General features: G+C 39.7%; 1 protein-coding gene across 1 annotated transcript; it reads left to right on the top strand.

Annotated features, from left to right (window-relative positions):
* The first annotated feature begins 6,656 nt into the window (after positions 1 to 6,656).
* LOC136282582 (short transient receptor potential channel 5-like) lies at positions 6,657 to 25,441 on the top strand. The gene is made up of 16 exons (XM_066170261.1): positions 6,657 to 6,660; positions 7,247 to 7,303; positions 8,281 to 8,408; positions 10,275 to 10,487; positions 10,569 to 10,773; positions 11,356 to 11,569; positions 19,649 to 20,005; positions 20,551 to 20,577; positions 20,729 to 20,918; positions 22,066 to 22,212; positions 22,772 to 22,880; positions 23,024 to 23,106; positions 23,740 to 23,811; positions 24,464 to 24,539; positions 24,829 to 24,890; positions 25,355 to 25,441. The coding sequence occupies exons 1-16, from the start codon at positions 6,657 to 6,659 to the stop codon at positions 25,439 to 25,441; spliced, it is 2,031 nt and encodes a 676-aa protein (XP_066026358.1).
* Positions 25,442 to 26,121: the final 680 nt, after the last annotated feature.

Raw genomic sequence — 26,121 nt, 5'->3', positions numbered from 1 at the left:
TGACGAAGAAGAAGTCGGGAAAGCCGTGTAACAAGGCGTCAGAGAACTGAAAAAACGTCGGAATGTCGTGTATGGTTTGATTACAAGCCCAGCAGTTGAAGCAACAGAAGTAGGAGAAAGCGTTGACAGGTATGAAGAAGCATTACATAACTATGTTAGCAACCATGATAATTACGTTCGTTATTAAGATGACGAAGACAAATGACAGTTATAATGGCCAGAAACATAAAATTGCAATTAGATATTTTGGTGAGTGAATGGAGGGAGAAAAAGAAGAAAGAGGAGAGGCCCCCATCTGAGTCAAATTATAGTCACTCGTCAGCTAGGAGTGTGAAAAACTCTGCGTTCAGTACAAAAAGGAAAGAAAACGATTAATAGAAGAAGCGAAGGTAGAAATACGAGCCCTTAAAGAAAAACAAGAATTACAACGTGAACTGGAAAGGGTTGGAAAGGGTAAAGCAGAGTGAAATAGGAAAGCAGTACTGCTAGACGCGAAAAATAAGTTACAGAAAACAGAAATAGACTTAATGCTGAAGCAAGCTGTCGAGAAAGGGACAGATGGCATGAACGACTATCTTAAAAAGTATCAAATACAAAATAATCTGAGAGAAGAGCTATCCCCACCAATGGGCGAGACAGGTGCAACATTCAGCTCGGAATCGAAGCCAGTGGATAATCGGGTGATAGATGAGCAGCTGCCATGTGGTCAAATCCAGTCTCAGTTATTTTCGTCATCTGCCCAACTATCTGTAGGAACAGAGTCAGTGGTTACCCGTTCATCAGTACCTTATATAGCTCCAGAAGTTGGTATAGGAAGTTCAGCTTTCATAGCACTGAGGGAATCTTACTCCTTAGTTAGCTCTGTGACTCGACACTCTCCTTATCTAACCACAACACAAAATATTCAGCCACAATTGTAGACTATTGCGAGCTTATCACCTGCGAGTTTCCAGTCAACACCTGCTCATTATCGTGCCTGAGACAACACCGATTTTGCAGAGCGTGTCTCTCACAGGGACATAATGCGAAACGGTGTCCCAGAGAATACGCTTGCGCAAGGACAGGGTGAGGTAAAGACAATCATTATCTAATACAATCTGGTGAAGCTGACGGAATTAAGAGTGGCATCCAGACTAACAGCCGTGATACGTTTGAAAGTAATGGTGCAGCAAAAGGAACTCCGCGGCGTTCCAGGGTCCATAGCCACTAAGATTGGATCAGAAAGTCCTCCGATAGTGTGTAACAACACCACAACTCCACCTGGTGAGCCTGTTACTGTGAGCGTGATGGGGACCGGTCGACCCCTAGTGTGCTTTAAGGTTGTCCCAGTTAAAATTTGTAGTCGCAATGGTGCTAAAGAGATAGTTACTTATGCGCTCTCGGACAGTGGGTCAGATGCTAGTTTCTACCTCGAGAGCCTTCTGTGGGAGTTAGATTTGAAGGATATGAAGCCGATCGCGACTAGTTTTACGATGTCAGCAGTCAGTTGTGAAGAGGAAAGGACTTGTCATGAGGTTCAGCTGAACGTTAAGTCTCTTGAAAGAGATACAGAGTTCAAACTTAGCCATTTGTTAACCACAGAGAGTCTTCCTATTACGCCAAGGCATATGGCTACCAACGAAGAAGTAAGGAAGTGGCCTCACTTTGATGACATCAGTGTACCCGAAACAGGAGATACAGGAGTAACAATCCTGATACGCAGCTATCATCCAGAACTTATCGACTTGCAGCTAGACAAGAGGGGAGGATGTGGTCAACCCTCCGTCTTCAGGACCCCTTTTGGGTGGACCGTCTTTAGGCCTTAGGAGAAATTGCAGATGAGCGAGTACGCGTAAACACTCGCATGGTTAGAACGGAAGATGCAGAAATACCCCACATTTCATCGCCAGTACAGCTGCGTGGTTGAAAAATACAGAACTGAAGGATTCTCAAGGCAAGTGCCCGACGACGAGGTAGGTAAGCTCAATCCGGTTTGGTATCTTCATCATACAGAACTAAGAGTAATGTTCGATTGTGCCTCTAGGAGTGGTAGAACATTGTTGAACGAGTAATTATTGCGGAGATCAGAAAATACCAGCACCTTAATAGGGGTAATCCTCCGATTCAGAGTAGATGATGTTGCAGTCATGACAGATATGAAGATAATGTTTCACCTGGTGTTCATAGCACCAGAGGACTGTGGAGCATTTTGTTATTGGTGGTGGCCAAATGGTGATAAATCAAGAGAGCGAAAGACTTAGCAGATGCTTGTGCACATCTTTTGAGCCAAGTCTTCACCGAACGTGGCTGGACATGCCCTCAGAAAAACAGCTAAAGACAATAAGCGGGATTTCTCACCAGAAGTCGTCGATGCTGTATTTAAAGACTTCTGTGTTTCGGACATCGGACATCGGACATCGCTCTGACGAGGGGCTAACGCTCGAAACGTCAGCTTTTTTACCCCTTTACGGTGGCCAATTTACGTTTTCAACTTAGTTTTTAACACCAAATTACCTGCTATACTCTCCCACCGACGCAGAACCACAGTTACTTTAGAAACTTACCCCCTTCATTTAGAGTTACATCATTTTGCTGATGCGTCGCAAGAGCATGCATTTGGTTATGAAACAGTCTCATATCTGAGCTTCATTAATGATCAAGGAAAGATACATTGCAGTTTCGTCATGGGTACATCACACGTGAGACCATCGAAGAACGCGGTCACAGTGCAGAAGTTAGAATTAACCGCAGCTACCTTAGCGACCCGGATCAACAAGATCGTAACTGAGAAAATTGAAGGAAGATTGAGGATTGACAGTCAGTCACTTACTGGACTAACTCGATGATAGTTCTGAAGTATATTGGTAACAAATCGCGAAGATTTGTTACTATTGTTGCCAACCGAGTGGCCACTGTATTGCAAGAGTCAGAACCAAGGCAATGACGCCATGCGAGATCAGAACACAACCGTGCAGACTATGCCTCTCACGGAATCGAAACTTCAGAGACCAAGAAACTGGAGAAGTGAAGAAATGTACTAGGATTCTTATGGAAAAACGAGAACGAATGGCCCCTGCAGCCCACAGAAGCTTCAGAAGCACTCCTACAGAGTTACGAAGGAGTTTAGAGAGCGAATATTACGGTTGAAGCAGCTGTAGTACAGAAAGTCTTTTGGAGCTCCCTGTTTCAATGCTGTTCTAAATGGGATAGGCTGCGAAGATTAATCATCATCTATCCGTTTGCTGCTGTAGGATTAGACTATTTTGGACCGCTTTACGTAAAGAGTGGGCCTAAGACAAGATCGAGGTAGAATGCTATCCTAAACAAGCGTCACGCATGCATATTTACTCGCTTAAGGTACCGCGCAGTTCACATTGAAGTGGCCGAAGACCTGTCTGCTGCTAGCTTCATCAACCTAGTTTTGCGGTTTGTCGGTAGACAAGGTCCCCCCTAATTTCAGAGGAGCCGAGTTGGACGTTGTTAAGGCTTTGAAAGTGTGGGATCAAGAGAAGATCCATGCCACCTTGACTAAGGGAGGAATTGAATGGAAGTTCAATCCACCAGCAGCGAGCCACCAACATTGCTTGAGCGTCTCTTGTGGTTTTTCTTTGTTATTTTTTTTTCCAAGTTTAGTTTATAGATAAGAATTTTGAGGCTATCCTGTAAGAAGCAATAACTTCGAATCGTCATCGGAGAGATCCTCGTATGTAGATCGTTGTTTACGAGAATAAAAGGAACCTGGACGCATATAAGTTGTTGTGTCATATTTAATTTCGCCAAGCGTAACTAGCCCCTACAGCCATTCAAGTTCAAAATCCTATGTGTCTTCTTAACCTCTACACAGATCAAACTACTATTTGACCAATACCTAAATTTAATGATGAGGAAGATAAGTGTAAGCCCGGTGCAGTTACTCCCGCCCTAATTAGAAATGCCATGCTTTGGGATTCGATCGAATGCCATGGAATGCAAGAAATCTATTTGCGAGTTCGACTGGCCATGAATTCAAATAGACTGAACGTCAAATAAGCACGCAAAAAGAGTTTTTCAATTTTATTGTTCTTCCCGCAGGATGACTATTTTGTTGTTGAGCAAAGCCATCGACTTTGAGTGGAAAAATAATCCATCTTGCACGAGAATGACGAGTATGTCGATGTATAAACATGTCAAGCTAATAACATGCATGAGAACTCAAACTTAAAAATGACAGTCTGAATCTTTTCTTTTTTTTTAATTGGTATTAACAGACGTATGCATGGCCGTGAATAACTCCACAGTACCGTAACATGTTCAATCGAAAAACTTCATTTTCCCGTTAAAGCAACACTTTCGTTGAATATAATTTTGTCAGAGAATCATTTAAACCCAACGTAAGACACAACAGAATGGATTTGACGCCAACACACGAACAAGAACGGTTTACCGTAACAAGGACCGCTCACAATACTATTGACCTCTTTCTCTATAACAGAAGTGCTTCGTTGACCAACCAATTTCGCTTTGCTAGGAGGTTATTGTGTTGCTTAATGGTGTATTGTGAGCCGTTCCTTGTCAAGGTGAGCGATTCACGGTAACCGGTACGCGGTTCGCGTTCCTGCGTTGACGTCAAATCCGGTCTTTTGTATCTTACGTTGGATTTTAATCCGTGTGACAAGTGGAAATAAAACGCACACTCTATTTGAACGTGCGAGACACGTTCGTTTCAGGAAGCAAAGTGTAGAAACAGCACCCCGCTCTGCTTTCAAATAAATCTCCGCCTATTCTACGCGGCAAATTTTAGCAGCCGATCATCTGGTAATGATAAACCTTTAAGGTGTACTGATAAACTTTGTTTCCTCGCGTTAGATTTCTATGGTCTAAACTAACGGAGGAAAAGAAAACTCAGAATACCGATTATACATTTTGATTATCTTCAGGATTTAACTATACACTTTTGAAACTAATTGGTTTTTTCCCGCCCTCAAGGAGAGCATAATATCTTTCGTTTTGGAAAATGAAAGTTTGTGGTATTTCTACCAGGCTACAAACTAACTTCATGGCCTTATATTGATCTGAGCGGTCGAAAGCTACAATGCCGTGACTAGTAGATGTTAGTTCTAAAGTAGTCAATGTTGGGGTAATGATAACTCACGGCTACAACTCAAAGAAGCTACGATTACTAATTTAGCTACTCTTTGCCAGTTACAATCCTTATCATGCAGTAAGTCGAGTTAAGACTACTTGATTTTTCATGGCATATTTTTCACATGGAAAACAACAACAGTGTGTCTTCCACAAATCTCTTTCAGGAGAATTTCTTTGCTTTGATTTTTGTTTCGTTATGTTTTTTGTTTGTTTGTTTGTTTGTTTGTTTGTTTGTTTTTTAGCTTTGTTTTTTTTTATAGCAAACAGCGCATAATAGTGAAAAAAAGATAGCTGTTAAAATTGTATTTGCACTGGTCTATTTCCTTCATTTTTTCGTCTAAGCCTTTGATTAGCCTTACATCATTTTAATACTTATTTATACTTTATGCTGCTAATTCAATGACTCCACTATTTTCCTCTTTTATTTAAGAATACGTTAAGCTCGAAATGAGTGAGGGAAATCCTGACAATCTACCGAAATTTCCTGCTTCAAATTGTGACAACGTGAAAGGGTTGGACAACGATGGAGGTATTAAATCCTAAGAATTTTTTACCTTTCACTTTTCACCTACAAACTTCCACTTCATTTCTGACTTTTTACATTCCACTTTTTATTTCTCACATTTTCTCTCACCCAAGAACATGCAAGAATCATGCTCATATTTTGAATATGGTCATGATTAAGAAGTTGTAGTTCAGTGGTCTTCCGCTGGAGGAATAATGCAACACAACTCTTTTAAAAGAGCCCATTTGGGATTGTAGGAGTCAAGTAACAAGCCTTGGAAAATTTATCATATTTTTACACGTCCGGCGTGTCGGCCTGCCTCGTACAAATCTGTGTTACAACATGATTGCGCTCTTCAGCCGATAAATTGGCAACGCTCGAGACAGATCTTTTGTGGATAACGTATTGACATCGTAAGGAGAAACTGCATGGAATTAATTGATAGTGTTTAAGTAGCCAAAAATAATTTTGCTCAGTTTGATTATTGTTTTTTCTTTCTTAATCTCAAAACACTAAAAAGTTGAGAATGACGCCAATCTACCAACTACATCAGAATCCTGGGAATTACACAGTGAGGGTAAGCTTTTTTGATCAAGATGCCAAGAATTGGCAACGCTCGTGACGCATTTGTTGTGGATTATGAATGGATGTCATAAGAAGAAGCTGCATGGAATTGATTCATAGGGTTTAAGAAGCTAAGAATTATTTGTTCAAACAATTTTTTCTTTCGTATTCCTAAAACGCTAAAAAAAGTTGAAGCATTCCTAAAACGCTAAAAAAAGTTGAGAATGATGCCAATCTACCAACTGCATCAGAATTCAGTGAGTTGCACGGTAAGAGTAAGGTTATAACAGAAGATATTGTTTATTTTTTCCGTAATTAGCTTAAAAGGAAAAGCTATATTAAAATTCATTTGTAAGGTTTAAGCGTCCGCGAATGACGTTGCTCTGACTAATTGTTGTTGTTTTCCTTCTTATTCTCAAAACAATAAAAAGTTAAGAATTATGCCGGTGGACCAACTCTATCAGTATCCAATACGTTGTACTGTATGGGTAAGGTTATGAGATAAGATGTTATGTCCTTTTTACTTAATTAAACTTAATAGAATGAACTAGGAAGGTTCTTTAAAGTCAGGCATAACTTGCTTCGTGTCAATATGCAACAAAGAAGAGTTAAGCTTTAGGGCTGGGTCGTTCGAAGCACGTTTAAGCTAACCGAGGTTTGGTCGGAAATTTTTTATTTATTTTACTAGCTCTGCAGATAGTTCTAACTGCATATATTTTTCCTTCAGTTTTCACCCTCATTGTAAGGTGGACCCCTCAAACTTGTTTATCTCCTGCTATCTTCTGATTAACTGTGTCCAGTAGCTATCAAATTCATGTCCATCACAAAAGAGTGCACTTAACGAAAAAAATTCACTTCTGTTTTAGATTCCAGATTAACCTGTTCGAGATTAACCTTTTGTGGATTATATCTAAATTTAGACGCCGCCATTTCTAAATCTGTCCTTGCTGTATGATCACAGTACAAGTGATTCACAAAAAAACTTCTGCTTTCGCTATCGCAGAAATTAGAGGAATGAGACTATGCATCACAGGCTAGCTACTAGATTTCTCTGGTGCATTTTTTCATTCACAGGAAGTCAGGCGAGCCTAAATTCATTAAGGTTGGATTTTCCTAAAGAAAGGACAGAAGGTAAGTCCCCCATGGTAACAACACCATTCAACTTCATAATCCTATGTGCCTTTTTTACCTCTATCCAATACCTAAATTTAATGATGAGAAAGATAAGTGTAAGCCCGGTGCAGTTACTCCCGCACTTAATAAGAAATGCCATGTTTTAGAATTTTATGGAATTTCATGGAATGCAAGAAATCTATTTGTGAGTTCGACTGACCATGAATTCAAATAGACTGAACTTCAAATAAGCACGCAAAAAGAGTTTTCCAATTTTATTGTTCTTCCCGCAGGATGACTATTTCGTTGTTAGGCAAAGCACATCGACTTTGAGTGGAAAAATAATCCATCTTTCACGAAAATGACGAGTATGTTGATGTATAAACATTTCAAGCTAATAACATGCATGAGAACTCAAACTCAAAAATGACAGTCTGAATCTTTTTTTATTAATATTTACAAACGAATGTATGGCCGTGAAAAACTCCACAATTTCCATTGTTAGTAGCATGTTCAATCGAAAAATTTCATTTTCCCAGTTAAAGGAACGCTTAGTTGAATGTCAGCATCGGTTTGTTTGTCATGCAGTAGATGACTGGAACGCTCTCCCAGACGGCATTAAGAACATTTCCGATTTTTCAGTTTTTAGACGTCTTGTTAAAAACATGTAGTCTCTTCTATTGATTATACCCTTTTATCCTATTATTGATAACCATATTTATATTTTCTGTTATCCTTACGTTAGATTTATGCAGGGCCTCACTGAAAACCACACTTTGTGACGTGGGCTCCCTGTCAAAAGATCTTATTTATTATTATTATTATTATTATTATTATTTTGTCAGATAATCATTTCTGGTCATAGCCATTATTTTCACCTAGCACTTCAAAATCGGGCCACTGGAAATCCAAACTGGCCATTTCATTCTTGTTTTAATGACTCAAAAGCACAGATAATCTTCAGATTGATTTGCAAACGTGCTCTTTATTATTAGGCCAGATAATCAGTTCTCTCGAAGACTTTCTTGAGGGAGGAGAAAAATGTGAATGGGACGATATAAAGAAAGTAGTTACAGCAAGCGCTCTCTGCAATGAAAAAGATCCTATTGACAAAGCATTTAAGGTACGCTACACGAGTTGCACGTGCACGTTGAATTTCTCTCTCTCACTGGTTGGTTTTCTTTAAAAGACATCGCTCAATACCGTCCTGAGGTTAATAATTTGTTAATAATTGGTTCATGGAGGCTTTCCAAGATGTATCGTTAGTATTACTTGTACATAACTAAGTTTTGAGGGTATGCTGCTAAGCTTCGTAAAGTGATGAGGATAAATTACCACGAGCCCCCATCTAGCCCGCCGTCGTTGGTGAATTTCTATCGTGGTGTTGATGTTATTGAGAACACAGCAGTCTTAGAACACGCTAACAAAACAATACGCGTTTTCCTGTGATTCATAGCTAATTTCATTGATCATGATCCCCTGGTGTACCTGTTGGGCTGGATAAACCATTCAACATCTTGAAATGAGACGTCATTCTAATCAGGCGTGAGTCCCTGAAAGAAAGCACAACGGTCTGTCAGTAACAAGTGGATATCTGAGGGAACAACACCATCTTGTCGACGTGATGATGAGAATCAAATGTACCGCTAACAACGCCCCAAAACGTATTATTTGTGGATGAGCTGAGACAAAGGGATTTTTTTGCAGACTATATACTATATTAAAGTTCACACGGCAACCAGGTGGACAATCAGACATGGTTTGATGCTACTCTGGTTTACAGATTTAATGAATGTAACCGAAGAAGATACAATTCATAGACCCAACGTTTCGACACTCCTGTCTAGTGTCTTCGTCAGGGATGATCTAAACGCAGCATCAAGAGGTCCTTTTATATGATCACTTATTAGCGTCCTTTTTTCTGACGAGATGTAAATAGGCGTCAGGAAGCAAACCGCCATCGTCACGATGTAAAGGAACGTGGGCGGAGTTAATATGCCAAGCCTCCAAACAAAGGCGCCGGTGGTAACGCCGATAAGTGGTGATAATTTTAGAATTATCCCACCCAATTGTATGGTTAGTTAAGCATGTGTGCTCTGATAAAGCTGAATTTTCCTTTTTGCCAAAGAAAACCGCTTTTTGGTGCTCTTTTCAACGTGTAGCATACTGACGTTTGGTCTGTCCGATGTGTTCGTTGTCATACTCATTGCAAGGAATAGAATAAATGGCGTATTGGGTGGTGGTGGGGCATATTTTCGCCAAACCTAAGGATCCTGTCACGAAAGAACAACGAACCGACACCATTTATTCTATTCCTTGCAATGACTATGACAACGAACACATCGGACAGACCAAACGTCAGTTTGCTACACGTTTAAAAGAGCACCAAAAAGCGGTTTTCTTTTGCAAAAAGGAAAATTCAGCTTTATCGGAGCACACATGCCTAACTAACCATATAATTGGGTGGGATAATTCTAAAATTATCACCACTAATCGGCGTTACCATCAGCGCCTTTGTTTGGAGGCTTGGCATATTAACCCCGCCCACGCTCCTTTAAATCGTGACGATGGCGGTTTGCTTCCTGACGCCTATTTGCATCTCGTCGGAAAAAAGGCCGCTAATTAGTGATCATATAAAAGGACCTCTTGTTGCAGCGTTTAGATCATCCCTGATGAAGGCACTAGACAGGATTGTCGAAACGTTGGGTCTATGAATTGTATCTTCTTCGGTTACATTCATTAAATCTGTAAACCAGAGTAGCATCAAACCATGTCAGACTATATACTGTTTACTAATAAATATGAAAAGGAATTGAGAAATAAATCTCTTGAACTCCTGGTATCTAAACAAATATAAGTTGCAATTCGTGATCTCTAGTCATAATTTGAAACTCGGGAAGTTTCGAGTAAAGTGCCGCAAAGAATTTTATGCACAACACAATTTCATAATTCAGATCATCAATTGATCATTTTTGTTCTCTTCATGTAGGTTAATAGAAAACTTTGTCAACTCGCTAAAACAAGTACGGAAAACACGAAAGCGATTGAAAAGTTAGCTGATAGAGTTGAAGACTTTTCCTATGATTTATTGGACCAAGTGAAACGAATTGAAGAAGAAGACCTGCACGATGAAGCTGCGGACCGCTACGCCTCCCTGTTCAGTGAAATGACGGCTGTAGCAATAGCTAACGGACGGAAAAAGGTGCGCCACAACTTCTACCTAATTCCTAATTTTCCACTATCGGTTTCATTTATTATAAACAACTTGCCGATTATTTTGCAGTTTGTATCCCATCCATTTATTTTCAAAAGAGTAGAAAAACGGTGGAAACTTGGCTTATCGGAGGACTTTCAGTCACGACTTCCACATCGCTTTCTTCTCTTGCTGATTATGATGGTTGACGCAATACTTACACCGGTTATGCTCCCATTGAATGCATATGTTGCATTACAAAACCAACGCAGAACAGACTTGCCCAAAATCCAAGGTATTTTGAATAAATTCCATCTTCAATCATCAATGACATAACGGCTCAAGTGACGAATCAGTTTACACGAACCAGACTTCTGACACTCAATAGACAGTTCCTCACTTCACTCTGATGGTAACTTCCACTCAGTTTGTGAAAACGTCACGCAATACTGACGATAAAGTCCTTCTTATGACTATCCTCAGTTGGAAAATTAGACCACTGGATAAAATGTTACCCCCGAGTTCAAACCATTTATTTACTGTGGCGACGCTAAGATTGTGCATGCATTTGCTTCAAAACGTCAGGTTTCGTATAAAATATGGTGTCATAGTAAGTGCCATGTTAAAAACTTTAGCTTCATTCTGCACGGACGTGGTGCATATCACAAGTTTTTGCTTCTGGTAGAATCAAATTTTATTCAAAATGGTTGTCTGTATGTCTACAAGGACTTTAGACTAAGTCTTTACCGTACACGTTTTCTCAGTTCAGTGCTTGCAAGAGCTGTAAAGATGTTCAAAGCCTGATACTAGTTGAAATTTTATGCAATTTTTGCGACCACGAAATATTTAATCTACCTTATTGTTATTTACTCCATAGTCATTTATGGAAAGTACCTCGACACTCCCTACGTCATTTTCTTGAAGACTCAAGTTATGCAACTGACCTTCATTGGACTTTTCTTTCGGACATCCATGATTGGTTCGTCTGTCGCTCTAACCGTTGAAGAAAGCTTTATATTTCTCTTCTTTACTGGATTTGTTCTTAGTGAGATCCAACAGTATCGAAGTTCAGCATCGAAGGTTTATTTAAGGTAAATGAACTTAGGGCACGCGTTATAATTGTAGCGTGCTGCTCACTCGTGATCCGCATCGAAATCAGTCGGGGTTTTTGCTGCTGTTGTCGTCATTATTGCTTTTGTTTTTTTTTTTTTCCTTTGGTTTTGATATGCTAAGAAACGTGCCTTACTGCAAAACCATTTTCGCACAGGTTAGTTGCCAAAGAAAAAAAAGGGAAGGTGAGTTCTGCTTTATGATGCAACTGAACTTTTGCATTTCTGATCTCGTGATAACATTTCCTACCAACTGAGCTACGGAACACTAAGGGTGCGTTCCTTTGGGAGAATCTGGATCAGGATTTCTGATCTGTGGCGTTCCTTTCGAGTAAATCCATTTTCAGATCAGTTATCTAATAAATCCAATAAAAGGATTTATCGGATCACTGATCTGTGCGACCCAAAGACGGATCATTGGATCCTTGATCCAACCCGTTCTTTTGGGCGAAGGATCCGAAATTAGTCATTTTGCCCAACGGCGCTCAATTTCAAACAAGTAGGTACTTCATATATTGACCGGAAAGATTGTTGGCAATCGCTCCACAACTTCTGCGATAAACACGAAATAAACTCTATTTTGTAATGTTAAATCGATCGGTCACTGATCGCAGACATTCAGGGTTCCCAAGTAATAGCGTAATCAGTACTTGCTTCTGTAAGTCAATGGTAGGTCTTCCCCCATTCCTTTGTCCATGCGGCAGACCTAGGCAAGCAGCTAACAGGCGTTCCAAACAGCTCACTGCAGTTCTTGACATCCGAAAATGACTTTAAAAATCTGAAACACTGTAGAGTGGTTTAATATGTTCGAAATAATTCTCAATGCGGACATGGCCCCACCTCTCCCTTATCAAAATAAACAATAGAAATTCTTCATTTTCACAAAATCTCGCTTCTTGTAGTATTGAATCATTGGGAGGTTCCTCTATGAACGAAACAACAGCTGATCTATCCGCGACGGCCATCTTGTTTTCGTTTTTAAATCTAGCGCGCGCGATTCCGCTGACGCGCTCCACAATTTCACGCCTGTTGTCATGGTAACTGATCCGATGAACTAAAGCTCCGTTCCTTTGATGCACCGTGATCTGTGTGATCTTGGATCACAAATCCTAAACCGAATCCTACCAAAGGAACGTACCCTGAGTGTTCTTTTCCAGATTTGGTAGTGAGCCAGGGTCACGCAGACGCTTAAGAGTGTGTCCACGAGAGCATTGGGTAGTCGTGCTACATGTCATCTCACCGATTTCAATGAGACTTTGCCAGTTTAAAGGGTCTACCCCAAAACTCCAAAAGACACACTGGTTTCTGCTTTGGTTTTTCCGGTGGGAGATAGACCATCCCTCCCGGTTTTCTTGAGAGAAATTCCGCGCTCTCGCTTGAGAGCAAATATTAATAGCTCTATCAGACTAAAAACTGTGCTATTATTCTTAAAATAATATTAAAATAGTGTTGTCATTGTCACTTACCGCCATCGAACATTTCCATGCAGAACTCTACCAAACTAACATCTGTTGGGTGATCCGAAGACTTTCCCTAGGAATTATTCAAGCGCGTTCTTCATGCTGTTTCCTAAATAACAATTTTAGAATAATCTGCAGATTTCTATGATTATTTGCTTGCTTCGATCGTAAATTATCTTCCTTTTTTTTTCAAGTATTCTATTACTTCATCATTCTATTATTCTATTACTTCATCAAACATCAATCTTGGGAACGTTATGTCCCTTTCTCCCAAGATTGATGAAATCCGCTACGTTGCCCAACATGCAAATTTGGATTGTGTTTGTATAACTGAATCATGGCTTCGTAGTTATATTCAAGATAACATTGTCGCGCTCAGTGGCTTCAATCTAGTGCGAAAGGACAGAGTTGATATTACTCATGGAGGGGTTTGCGTATACATTAGAGACAATATCAACTTTACTATCCTGGAAGATTTAGAAGACCCATCTTTTGAAGCGCTTTGGTTAAAATTACGACCTGCTCGTCTCCCGAGGGGATTCAGTTGTGTTGTGTTAGGAATAATCTATCATCCATCAAACAACAATAACCCTGCAATTTTAGATTATTTGTGGCAGAGTTTGTCGTCCATTGAATCGCGCTTTCCCAACAGTGGTCTGCTTATTGTTGGAGATTTCAATCGGCTAAACACCAAGCGTCTTCAGAACAGTTTTGATCTAAAACAGATTGTCAAATTCCCCACGCGAGGCGATAAAATAATGGACCTTGTCCTAACGTCCTCCCCACGGTCTATCAGATCACATGTCCGTAGAGGTACAGCCAAAGGATAGATCCCAGCTTCCGGACTCGCGATCAACAATCAAAACAAGGGACTTAAAACCTAGCAATCGCCTTGCTATACACACCTACCTCCAAGAGGTCGATGTGTACACCCTCGTCGGCAACGTGCATGGCTGCGCAGAGAAAGTGTCAATTTTTCAGTCAATAATCCAACATGGTCTGGACAGTGCACTGCCCTTGCGATCCAAAGCGATCCACTCTAGAGATCCGCCCTGGATTAATTCATGTTTGAAAGATCTAATCAGACGGCGGCATAGAGCACTCGCAGAAAATAATCAGCCGATGTTTCGATTTCTGCGGAACCGAGTGAACCGTGAGCGTAAGATCTGCAGTTGGCGGTACTACGACTCCAAAGTTAGCCAGCTTAAGGAGTGCAAACCGTCTGCTTGGTGGAGTGGAGTTAAGAAACTGAGCGGCACGTCATCGGCCGTTAGGGACTCGGAAGAGCTATGAGATCATTACAACACATAAGGAAGAAGTCTCTCAGTGCCTTGGACCTGGCCAACCTGATCAATGATACCTTCCTCTCCCCAATGCAAGACTTTACACCGTTATCTACTGAATCTTTCCAGCTGTCGCAAGACCACTCCACCGAGCAACCATTTTTCGTTTCTACGCATGCTGTTTACCTTCAGCTTGTGTCGATCAAACCTAGGAAAGTGTCTGGCCCTGACGGTATTCCAGCATGGTTGCTCAAAGGAAAATGCAGATCTCCTTTCCGCTACAATATCTGATATCATTAACAGTTCTTTTGCTGAAAGAAGTTTACCACCTTCTTGGAAATCTGCTGATACCGTGCCGATCCCAAAGCAGAAACCAATTAAAGACGTAAATAAACATCTGCGTCCCATCTCCTTAACGTCCATTCTCTCTAAGGTGGCAGAGGAGTTTGTTGTTGCGGAATACTTGCGACCATCAATTCTCAAGAAAATTGGAGACAACCAATTTGGGGCTATCCCAAAATCTTCTACAACACATGCATTAATCAGTATGGTGCACTCCTGGGCCAAACACACAGACGGTACAGGATCCACCGTCAGGGTCGTCTTATTCGATTACCGGAAGGCTTTTGACGTGATAGACCACGCGCTTCTCGCTGGGAAACTGCTCGCCTTGGACATACCGGTTGGCGTATCGTTTTGGATCATCGACTTCCTTACAGATCGTACACAGAGAGTCAAGTTGGGAGAAGATTGCCCGTCCGAATGGAGGAATGTACCGGCAGGGGTGCCTCAGGGAACCAAGCTCGGGCCGTGGCTGTTTATTCTTATAATCGACGACATCAACGCTACCAATACGAATCTGTGGAAATACGTGGATGACACAACTATTGCAGAGTGTGTTCACAAGAAAGAAGGCATTCGTATTCAATCTGATGTGGAGGAACTGATTGCTAAGTCTAATCAAAATAAGTTCAAGCTAAATGAATCGAAGTGTAAGGAACTGCGGATTTCGTTCGCTAAATCAGCCGCGGACTTTGCTCCAATTGTTATCAACGGGAAAGCAATAGAGGTAGTGTCTACTGTTAAGTTGTTGGGGCTAAACATTTCTTCCGACCTTCGGTGGAACTGTCATGTTGCTGAAATAAGTAAAAAAGTTGCAAGTCGATTATATTTTCTTAAACAACTGAAGAGAGCGAATATTCCCACTAAAGATCTGCTAATCTTTTACAGGACGTGTATCCGCCCAGTAATGGAATACGCATGCCCGGTGTTTCACAACGCGCTTCCTGCATATTTATCTGTTGAGTGAGAACAGCTACAGAAACGTGCCATGCGAATTATTTTTCCGTTTGTTCCATATAGCGACGCATTAAATCAAGCCAATTTGGAGACGCTCTTCCAACGCAGGCAGTCTATCACAACTAAGCTTTTTGATTCCATCACCTGTAACTCAGACCATAAACTGTATAAGCTCCTGCCTCCTCAGAACAACTGTGAACTCAATTTGAGACGAAAGAGGAAATTTAATGTTCCTCTGGCTAAGACGAAGAGACTCATGAATACATTTATATATAGTAATTGCAGTTAATCTGTGTACATTTTTCTTATAATTTTCTCATACTTTTATTAGATTTTACTATTGTAACGATTAATCTAATTCAGCTTTTGGCTGTGATTTTAATCAGAATCAACTATCTACTGCTATCTACTACTACTTCACGCAAATCTTAATTCTCTCGATCGAGTATTGCCGGCGTTTAACTGCGTGACTTGTAAAATTAATTAAGAATGAGCCAGCAATATTTTGACCAATAGGCTTCCTGCAAATTTCCCTTGATGAAAAAATCCCAAGACCTAGTCAGTTGTTTTCGTGAGCAAAGACAATAAATATGAAAGAAAATTAAGATACAAAGGTAGGGGTTTTTTTAGCTTAATAGCATCTGTACCCTTTCCTGCAGTCTTCGTCTAAATATTGCAAGGTTCCTCCTTATCTTCTGCCTTGTTCGGTCGGTTTCGACTTCTGAAGCTAGATCATCGGTATCGGCCTCGTCGTCCTCATTCAGACTTACAGAGGGGGACCTCGACAATAAACCAATTTTTGTTGCAGCAGATAACCGGCTGAAGTATCGGGCGATTTGCTACTCTATCAACCAGTCAGCCTCAGACAACATTTCTGGCCGGTGTTGTCACTCAAACTCGATATTTGGGAAGCCACATTAGAGGCGGTTGCATCACTAGTTTCTTCCCCTGTCCAGCACACGTCTAGGATATAATTTTTTTGTTTTCTGAGGAAAGGTGGCTGCTTTTTGTGTTTTCCAAAGAGCCCATCCAAAGTCCACCTGGCTAGTTAGGGATTGTTCGTCAAAATTTTACCTAAGGTGCGACCTTGAACGTATCCACCCCCCTACAGAACGGAAAGTCTCCGTCCATTTCCTCTTAATCTTAAGGCGGATTTTTTAGTCAGCTTCGCCTTGTGTTTGCCTACGTTAAGGTGCTTTTGGATGGCAGTGAATGACTGGAACGTCTTAATACATCCGGGAAGTCCTATTAGCAAGAATATCTCGCCTTCTTGTTCTGTCTGTGACGGATTGGGTATGGTTCTCGCGATGACCCGCGTTCAGAGATCTGTGCACGTTGCTGATAACCACTCGCTTCTACGATTAGTTTGCTGAAGGTTTCTAATGCGATGGACCTAGTGAGATCCTGAGGTGCTCCAAACTGTGCCAGTTGGTGTGCGCTATAAACTCGTCGCAGTTCTAAAGTTAGAGGGAGGATCGCCCGCCTCTATTTATGTGAGCGCCTCTACATTACCTGCGTATTCCTAGCAATCATATGATATAAAGTTCATCTCAGTCACAAATCACCAGTTAGAAAAACTGATGTTCAAATAAGCGCTCTTCTTGCCCTTCTTACTTATTCATTGCCGACTCTAAGATAGCCGTTAAAGTACGCGTTCTATTACGTTTACAGTCACCTTGCCACCAAGAAGACTCGCCACCAGCTTTGATTTCTTCTGCCATCTTCAGGTTTGCCTCTCTCTAAACTTTACGTCTCCGATTTTTATGAGGAGGATACTGTCATTTACGAACCCGAAGGTCTGAATCTCACACCAAGTTGTGCATGATATTTGAGGCATATCGTAAAATTGCGGCCTTCGTAATCTCCAAAAAAGCCAATACGAGCTAGAATAAGCTTCGTCTTGGACGAAACGCATGTTTGGAATACATTGACGTCTCTCAAATGAAGGGATGAGCTTAATTTTTATGTCGAGGTCGAGGTCGACGTGACTTCACATTAAAAGCGTTTTCGACAGAACAAACTTGTGAACATCACTGCACAAACTGAGAAAGTAAACACTTGTATTTATCTCCTACGCGTTTCGTCTGACAATAGTAGACTTCATCAAGGATTTTTTCAAGTAGGGTAAATAAGCTTGCTTATATACAAATGGTAAATAAGCTGTCTCTTTACTATAGAAGCCAGTGGAAAGAATTCGCCAGGTGCGCCTACGGTGTTGTACATGCGTGACATTTCTCGGACGTTACATGTATGAGGACGTGATTCGTTTGAAGGTCACAGATTTAGTGTAAATATTTGATCCCTCAACACATTACATCCTCCTCGACGTAATGTCTCTAGTTTACAGAGGTCTTAGGGCGCTTCATTACATGGATTTGCCTTCTGCGGCCAGAGGGCTAAAAGCGAATTTCTCCGGTGTAATTGCTTTTGATTTCTCAATTGATGTTGTCGCAAACACAGTTTATGGGAGTCACGAGACAAATGGAAATAAATAGCAAATAAAACGCATTCTCTTGAGAAATAAAGTTATAAATAACAGGGGTTCTTTGAAACAAATAGTGATAGAGAAGGTTTCAGTTCTGGTCAGTATTGACTTTTCATAGCCTACTTCCAAATCTGAGGGAACACAAAAACATACATGTATGATGATGCGAGAAAGAGAATAAAAGTACAAATAAAGAAGAAGGAGAAAATATGGGAACCCGTGTTGCTTGCCCTTTTGCGCTGTGCAGATATCTTTTGAGCCAGACCTACACACCTTAGCCCGACACCGCGCAAAGAAACTCGAGAGAGTGCTGCGTACCAACTCGCACGTGCACGCAGGAAAGGCCGTGACATAATGGCAAATCCATACGATATTTGCAGGCAAAAAACAGGCAAATAAAATAACAGAAGGTTTAAGAACTTTCTAGAAGTGTTTTCTTGAAAAAAAAAAGATGAACAATTTGTACTTCTCAAGAAAGGTCACGCAGTCACGCTACAAATACTATTTCTGCGTGGAATTTCTCGATGGTGGAAAGTGGAAAAAATATTTTCCAGTCTTATTTTTTGGAAACATGGCGCAGTTAATAAATTTTATGAGGCTATTGATATTTCCTTTCAAATAAGGGGGACATAGTTTTCCGTCATCCACGGTCTGGAAAAGCCGAAGTTGTAACACACGGGAACTTGTTACACCAGTCCTTATTGTTGTGCAATAATGATAATAAACAATCAAATTATAGACTAATGAATGTTTTGTTCCGTACAAAAGCCCTGCTTCCTGATTTTAGCAAATCTCCAAAGTAATAAACGACAGAAGAAAGAAACGCTACGATTTTCCCATCGATTTTTCGCCAACATGCATCTCTCTAAACTTGAACTTTTCCATGCCTACAAAATATCTCGAAAGTTTTTCACATTTTTTAAGTTTTATTGATCAATCATCTTGTATAAAGAGCTAAAAAGTGTGGGTTTATTTGGTCAAGTGACAGAATTGCGTGACAGGTGTGGTTGAGAGAAGCTTGTCACAGTCGCAGATTTTAAAAGGCATAAAAGACAAAAATACGATAATCCTCAAATATTTTTTTGATGGTTTTCAGAGATGAAATGATGGATTTTAAAGGGTAGTTAAAATTAGTGTTGTAGCCTTCTGGCAAGAGGAGATGTTTGACCTCAAAGTTGTCAGATATTTGGATGAATTAGTTTTATTTATAGTAGTGCCACATGTCGGGAATAGTCTTCTTACAAGGCGCGGCGTTCACAGAACGCAGCTTGTCAAAATGCTTAGTGTCGTTCATAGTTATACAGTACTGTAGTTATTATTGTGTATTTATAGTTTGATCCTTTTTTAAATGGCTATGAAGTGCCCGTGATTAAATTAATTAATCATTATTACATTTATCATTAAATTAAGTTTAATGATTGATTGTTCATTAGAACTCCAGGCGATCGCACCCAACCCGCAAATATTCTCGTTATTTTGACGATTTAATTCAATGAAATGACTTTGTTTTTTTTGTGTGCTTTTTTTTTGTCAGAGACATGTGGAACTACTTGGATGTGTTGATAATGCTTGTTTATGCCTTCGTCATTACAATTCGAATAGCAACTGTTATTATTGGTGGTGATCCCTATAAAAATCGTTTGTTGGAACTCGCTCATTACGGTTATGGATTCGATGGCATGCTTCTTATTCTACGATTTTCCAGCATCCTGGAGCTCAGTTCAGTTATTGGTCCACTACAACTGGCGTTGTTTCACATGTGTCTTGACTTACTGGTCATACTTATCCAGTTTGGTTTTGTCATTGTCGCATTCTCGTTGGCCATCACTAAGTGTTACACAGCTGAGACATCCTTCCTGACGCCCTTGAACAGCGGATCAAATAATGCAGAGTAATTTCCTCTGTTTTCTTCTCATATTACTTTGTAGGAACTTTTTTAAAAGTTCACAACATAAAGTTTCCTTAAAAAACCCGAACACATATGGAATTTTGAACGCAAAATCAATATCTGATATAAAAACATTTAAATCATCATCTACCTGTCTTAAAAAGTGCTTGATCTATATTTATATCTAGAATCGAATGGTACAAGAAGTAACATAGACTCTGCTGTTCTCACTTGCACTGCCACTTATCCACATTTTATTTCCGCAGTGCTTTACTGAAAGAATTGCTTTTATTTGAGGCTCCGAAAATACATGCCTTCGAAAAAGGAATCCTTTCTTCACTTTGCTTGCTCTTGGATGTATTATCCGTGGGTGGGTTAATTGAGTTGTCTTTTCTTCCGTTGAAAGGTGATTGGGGAAGCACAATTTTACCAAATGTTATTGGCCGTTTCGACACAGACTTCCATTCTTAATTAAAAGTAATATCCAGTTTTAAAGGGGTTTCTTAGGATATAATAATCCTGTTGTTGTTTTTTTAATCTTGTTGAAGGTACTGCGTTGAAGGCAGTTTGAATTGGTAAGTCAACTACGCTGATACTTAAAGTATCACTTATCCTGTTTCATCTCTTCTTGTCCTATATCATTATATCTTATCTTAACATAATTCAAGAATAACAAAACTAATCATCATTTCAAAACGCTTTGACAGTTTCGCGTATTTCTTTCAGCTTCTACAAGTCTGCAAGGCAGCTAGTCTGGTCTGTATTTGGAATGACCCATTTCGAGGAGATGGAATCCATCACTAGTTTAACTTCGGACGTTGTTGTTTTTTTGTACTTGGTTTTCTTGGTTTTGTCAGTCATTATGTTGGTTAATATTTTGGTAGCCTTGTTGACAACCACATATCACAAATACAAGGTAATAGCTAATGAATAAAGAGATAATAATAACTTCTTACTAGCTGAGTACGAGGGCCGTAATGGGGAACGTTGGCTTGAGGTCGTGGCGGTGCGGACCAAGCGCAGTTAGGTCCGTACGAAAAAGACTAAGAGCCAATATTCCTCAGTGCGGTTCGAGCAATCGAAGTTAGTAGGTAAGATAACTTGGCTCTATCAACTGAGATGATAGTGTAGATTGGCCGAGAGAAGAGTTTATAAAAGCGGATGTTTCGAGCGAGTAGTTTATATGGCACTCGTACCATACTTGATTATTTTGAAATTGCCAGCTTTCGCAAAAAGATATACACGGTCTCTATTGAAACGGTTCAAAAGTCAGAAGTCAATCTTGGTAAATTATGATCGGCGATGAAAGTAAACAATACAGAAAAGATCATCGTCATAGCTATTTAAATCGATTTTGTTTGTCAAACTAACATCAGTGAACAGATTTAGGGGAGGGGCCTGGGAGGCCCGGCAAACCCCCCCCCCCCCCCACCCCCCTCATTTTCGGTAAAAAAAATTAAAAGAAAAAAAGAATTGCAGAAGGAAGAAAAGCCGGCAGAGCAAGCGACAAAAAACCGGGCTCCCCCTCAGCTCAAGGTCTGGATCCGCTACTGAACACTGTTCTTCAATCAAAAGTTTCATACACCTTTCTTTTCCGACGCGTTCTCTAATTGGCAGATGTCAGATCGTGACAGATACTTTTAAAAATAATTGTTTCAAAGTTTGCTTTGAAGCCTTTTAAATTACAGTTTTCGTCCATGCGGAAATGGAATAATGTTTCGGTGAATCCTTCAATTTGCACTACCTCTGTTTTCTATACTACCTACTTGCTGAAAAAGATGTTTTCTTTATGGAGGATCTTGCCTTAATTACAGCTCTTAATCATTCGAGTTCTTTCTACGAGCATTTATTTAAGTTTCCGGGAAAAAAAACAATAAAAATGTTATTCACCAGCTCAGGTCCGTCCGTGTTGGGAAAAACCGTACCCTCTGTCTTGAGTACTGATCCAAAACCTCGGGCACAGTTTTTACCAATACGGACCATTTACCATTACCATTCGCTTATTTTATACGGTCGATTAAATCTTTTAATTAAATTATTTTTTTACTATTTTTTTAACACAGACTAACGCAGAAATCGAATGGAAATTCTCACGCGCAGTTATTGAGGAACAGTACAGACGCATGCACTTAGTTGTGGTACCGTTCAACATAATTTCTGAGCCATTAAAGGCCTTATATTTTGCACGATATTCGGATCATCTGGCCGAGGTACTGGAGTTAAGTGTCCAGAGGAATTTATTGTATAGTATAAGTAGCTTTGGAGAGTTTTTCTTCGGTCTCTTCAGCGAATTTTGTTGTTGTTTTCAATAATACATTGGTCGACTAAAAGTGGCGAGTCTCAGCTACGAGAATCAGCGTCTCAGCTTTCCTCTTCTATACCAGGTTAACGAAATAAGCTTCCATTTTCTCCCGCCTTGGCTGCCACAGGAATAAGCTCACATAAATTAAGCCACTGTTGATCAGGCATAAAGTAAAAAGTACCTAACGGGTGGAAAAACGCTAATGAATTAGTTGCTACTAATTTTAGTTCATTATGTTTGTGATCGGTTGAGATGGCGGTGTAAGTTTTTCAAACCAATCACTGAACGAATGAAAGAAAAGCCAATCCAATCCCGGATTATTTTCAAACTTATCAAATATCTCGCTGAGGCTCGAAGAATGGTTTTACATGTAAGAGCGATAAGTTAGAGCTACTCTACATAAGAATATTGAAGAAATATTCAAACTTATTTTAAATTTCTTCTTACTTTTATTTTTGTGCACATAGAGAAAGAATCAAAGGACCGAGAAGTACAAGAAGTTTTTTCAAGAAAAGTTTTTCCCTGAAATAACAAAACGCTACAAGGAAAAATATGACGGATCATTTCCGTTAACTGGTACATGATTACTAAGTACAGGCTCATTTTTCAGCCTTTTAGTGATTAGATATATTGCTTATCCCCTCCACAAAGTTTTAAACGTCTTTCCTTTTGAGCAAATTTTAATTACTTTATTTTATCTCTCACCTGTATCCGTCTAGGCGACAAAAAACTAGATAAGCTGGGAGAAAACCTCAAGTTCGTGACGAAAAATCTAGCAGAAATGCGGAATGATCACTCCCAGGTAATTTTGTTCCCATAAAGTGGCGAATTAATTCACCCTGACCTCTTTACGTCCAATTGGTTGCATGTTTCGACAGTGCTGTAGTGAGACACATAACCCATAATAGCACAATACTGTATACAACTGGTTCGAGAAAAGTTGGCGGAAAGAAGAATACGGCTCCAGGCGACCATCTGGAAAGACATTATAGATATCTGGTTGGTAGGTATTAGGTATTTGATAAGTCAAATGAATAAATAAATAAGTTCATAACACCTGCTGTGACTCATATTTACAATGAATTCTGTACGATATTCATTAAACGATGAGGCCAAGGAATCGTGACCATAAAACTACTCCCATTTACTCTCGGGGTCGTCGCGTGCACTTTACGCCTTTCAGACACACTTTGTGTCTGTGTTCTCCGGTTGTAAATATCTTAAAACTGTTTTTTTTTCTATATGAAGACGGCTTTCAGATGTGATATCTCCCAAGAAAACGTAGTTGAGACGAGTCTGAATCCTGGCTCTTACACTGGAACCCCACTCTGTTTTAAAGCCATTCGTGCTTTGAACAATTCAACCCGATTTCAATTTAGGAAGTAACGATCTGATTATCTGATACTGACTTCTTCTTCACGTCTTCTTCTTGAAGAGATTGATGAACCTGGAGAGAAAACTTGAACTCGTAATAGAGCAACTCCAAAGTATATCACGAGTAGATCCGGTAAGGATTGTTTGCAAGACGTTTTGTTTTGTGTTACCCTGTGCTTTTCTCTATTTGCTCGAGACTTTCAATGTCCATCTAATTAAGGAACTCCAGCGTGCGAGGCGTTCTCGCGAGGAGAACTCATAATTAAGGTAATATGTAGACTTCAAAAAAAGTAAAATTTGTTTTTGCAAAATAGCCGTACCAAGTAAACAATTTAGCGCTCAAATTGAAATTCAAACCACTCAAGAATAATTAAACTCCCAAAAAAGCAGATTATTTGTATCAAAGTAATTCAAACGTCTGTAAAACAAAGCTTACTTCTGTGAAATAATTTTATTAATAAAGTCAGACTTGTAAATCAAGTGAGGCTAGGTATGCTACGATGATTGAGTTTTTCGAGCTTTCGCCGATCTACGGAATCATCAAGGAATGTAGATGGAATCTTTGAAGTGAAGAGTATATCAAGCGGGGTGTTAGGCTTGATAATAGGGGTTCAGCAGACAATAGGACTGGACAATGGCAGGTATGTCAATGCGGTTAAGGTTAATAAAGTTTCCGCAAAAAGTGACTTAATTTAAAAATTTAAAAAAAACGAAGTTTGAAGATTAAGATAAATGTTGCTCATTCTATTGGTGCAAAACAGATTTTATCAAAATTTCCACAAGAGAAGGAGAACAAGGGAAGATTGAAGAAAGTGGTGTCATTCTTCGAAGACGACGAAGAAACAAACCCATCATCATCAGGTAACATTATTTTCTCTTCGAGAAAGGTATACTCTTTTATAATCTTTTTTATGAGGACGAACATTTCAGCAAAACCATCACTTGTACGGATGTGGGCAATCGAACAGAATTACTTGCGCATATAAACATCCTACCCTGTCCATTCTGACATTCGAATGCATTTCACTTATCGGTTGAAAGTTTGATAAAAGTGAATCCTAGGTGCTGCCTTTGGATTAATTAGAATCTTCGAATGAGATATCAGGGCTGTCATTTGGCTAAAAAAATATATCAAAAAATTTCTTTCTAGCAAACAGAAAACTGAGTACCTCAATGGCAGAAGTACAAATACATCTATCTCAAGGGGAGCAGGTATGGTGTTTCGCTTTTCATCTGCCTAATTTGAGTAAATCACAAATTTAACGAATCAAGTTTACTATTCGCTGTTACATAGTGCACATTCACTGTGAAGTGTCATGTGAGTCATAAGGGAATCACACTAAAGCCGCCAAATCATTTACAGCCTTTGTACCTGCTTGTGTGTTATTATTACTAATCAGTAGGTAACCCTATCGGGTGTCTGGTATGTTGGCTGATAATGTCCACGGCTGAGGGATTTTACGAAAAATGGATTTTTGGCCGAGAAGCGAAGCTTCCAGGGAAAATGTGATATCTTTAGGAAAAAATCTCAGCGATAATTGGGAATTCACACGTGCTCTCACTCAAAGTAACGAACCGATCATTCATGACAGATACTACATAATTATTAGGACGCATTTTCTCGATGAGGTTGATACCGGTATTCATGATATTTTTCTTTCCTTTCAACCCATCAGGCACAGGAAGAAAAAGAGAATCACATCACCGTAACCTCTCAAATGCAAAACTTCACACAGGACGATGGCCCAAATACTCACTTGTGAATCAATCGATATTTTTGACGAATTTCTCTCACGAAGCATATTCTTTGCAGTGGATGATGTGTTGCTTTGAATCTATATTTGAATTGAATTTGTAGAGGATGTGTGTTGTGTGTGTGTGTGTGTAAACTTGATATTGATAATATCTAGAGGTAAGTACAAATAGTCTAAGGAGAAACCTCGCAACGGGATCGCATTATGTCGACGTGCACAAATTGGCAGAGGAATTATTCTATTGATCCCAAGACTTCTTCATTTAACGCGTCTATAAATTTCGCGATCTTTGGGAATTTTTATTGTTATAAGCAAAGGAAGCAGATGGCATTAGGCGTATTTGACTGATTATGACTAATAGAGTTAGAATATCTCTCTGCAGTTTTGGTTTAGTGTGGAATGGAATGCGAAAGCAACTGAGTTTTGATTAGTGTAATTATATTCAAAATACTGCGTGTGTTTTTTCCAAATCATTTTAATTCTTATCCTTACGAATAAAGAAATCAAATCGTAGAAGAGTTATGGATCAAAAAATTGTAACTTCGAGAACGGTAAACTTGTAATGAGGGCCCTACTAAAAACCGCTGTGGCGAGTTGGGCTCCCGCTTTAAATATTATTATTATTATTATTATTATTATTATTATAATTATTATTATTATTATTATTATTATACACGGGGGAACGTGTT

Source organism: Pocillopora verrucosa, chromosome 7, assembly GCF_036669915.1.
Source record: "Pocillopora verrucosa isolate sample1 chromosome 7, ASM3666991v2, whole genome shotgun sequence".
NCBI classification, from domain to species: Eukaryota; Metazoa; Cnidaria; class Anthozoa; order Scleractinia; family Pocilloporidae; genus Pocillopora; species Pocillopora verrucosa.
Note: the sequence above shows the minus strand (reverse complement) of the source record. Positions and strands in the feature narration are given on the sequence as shown.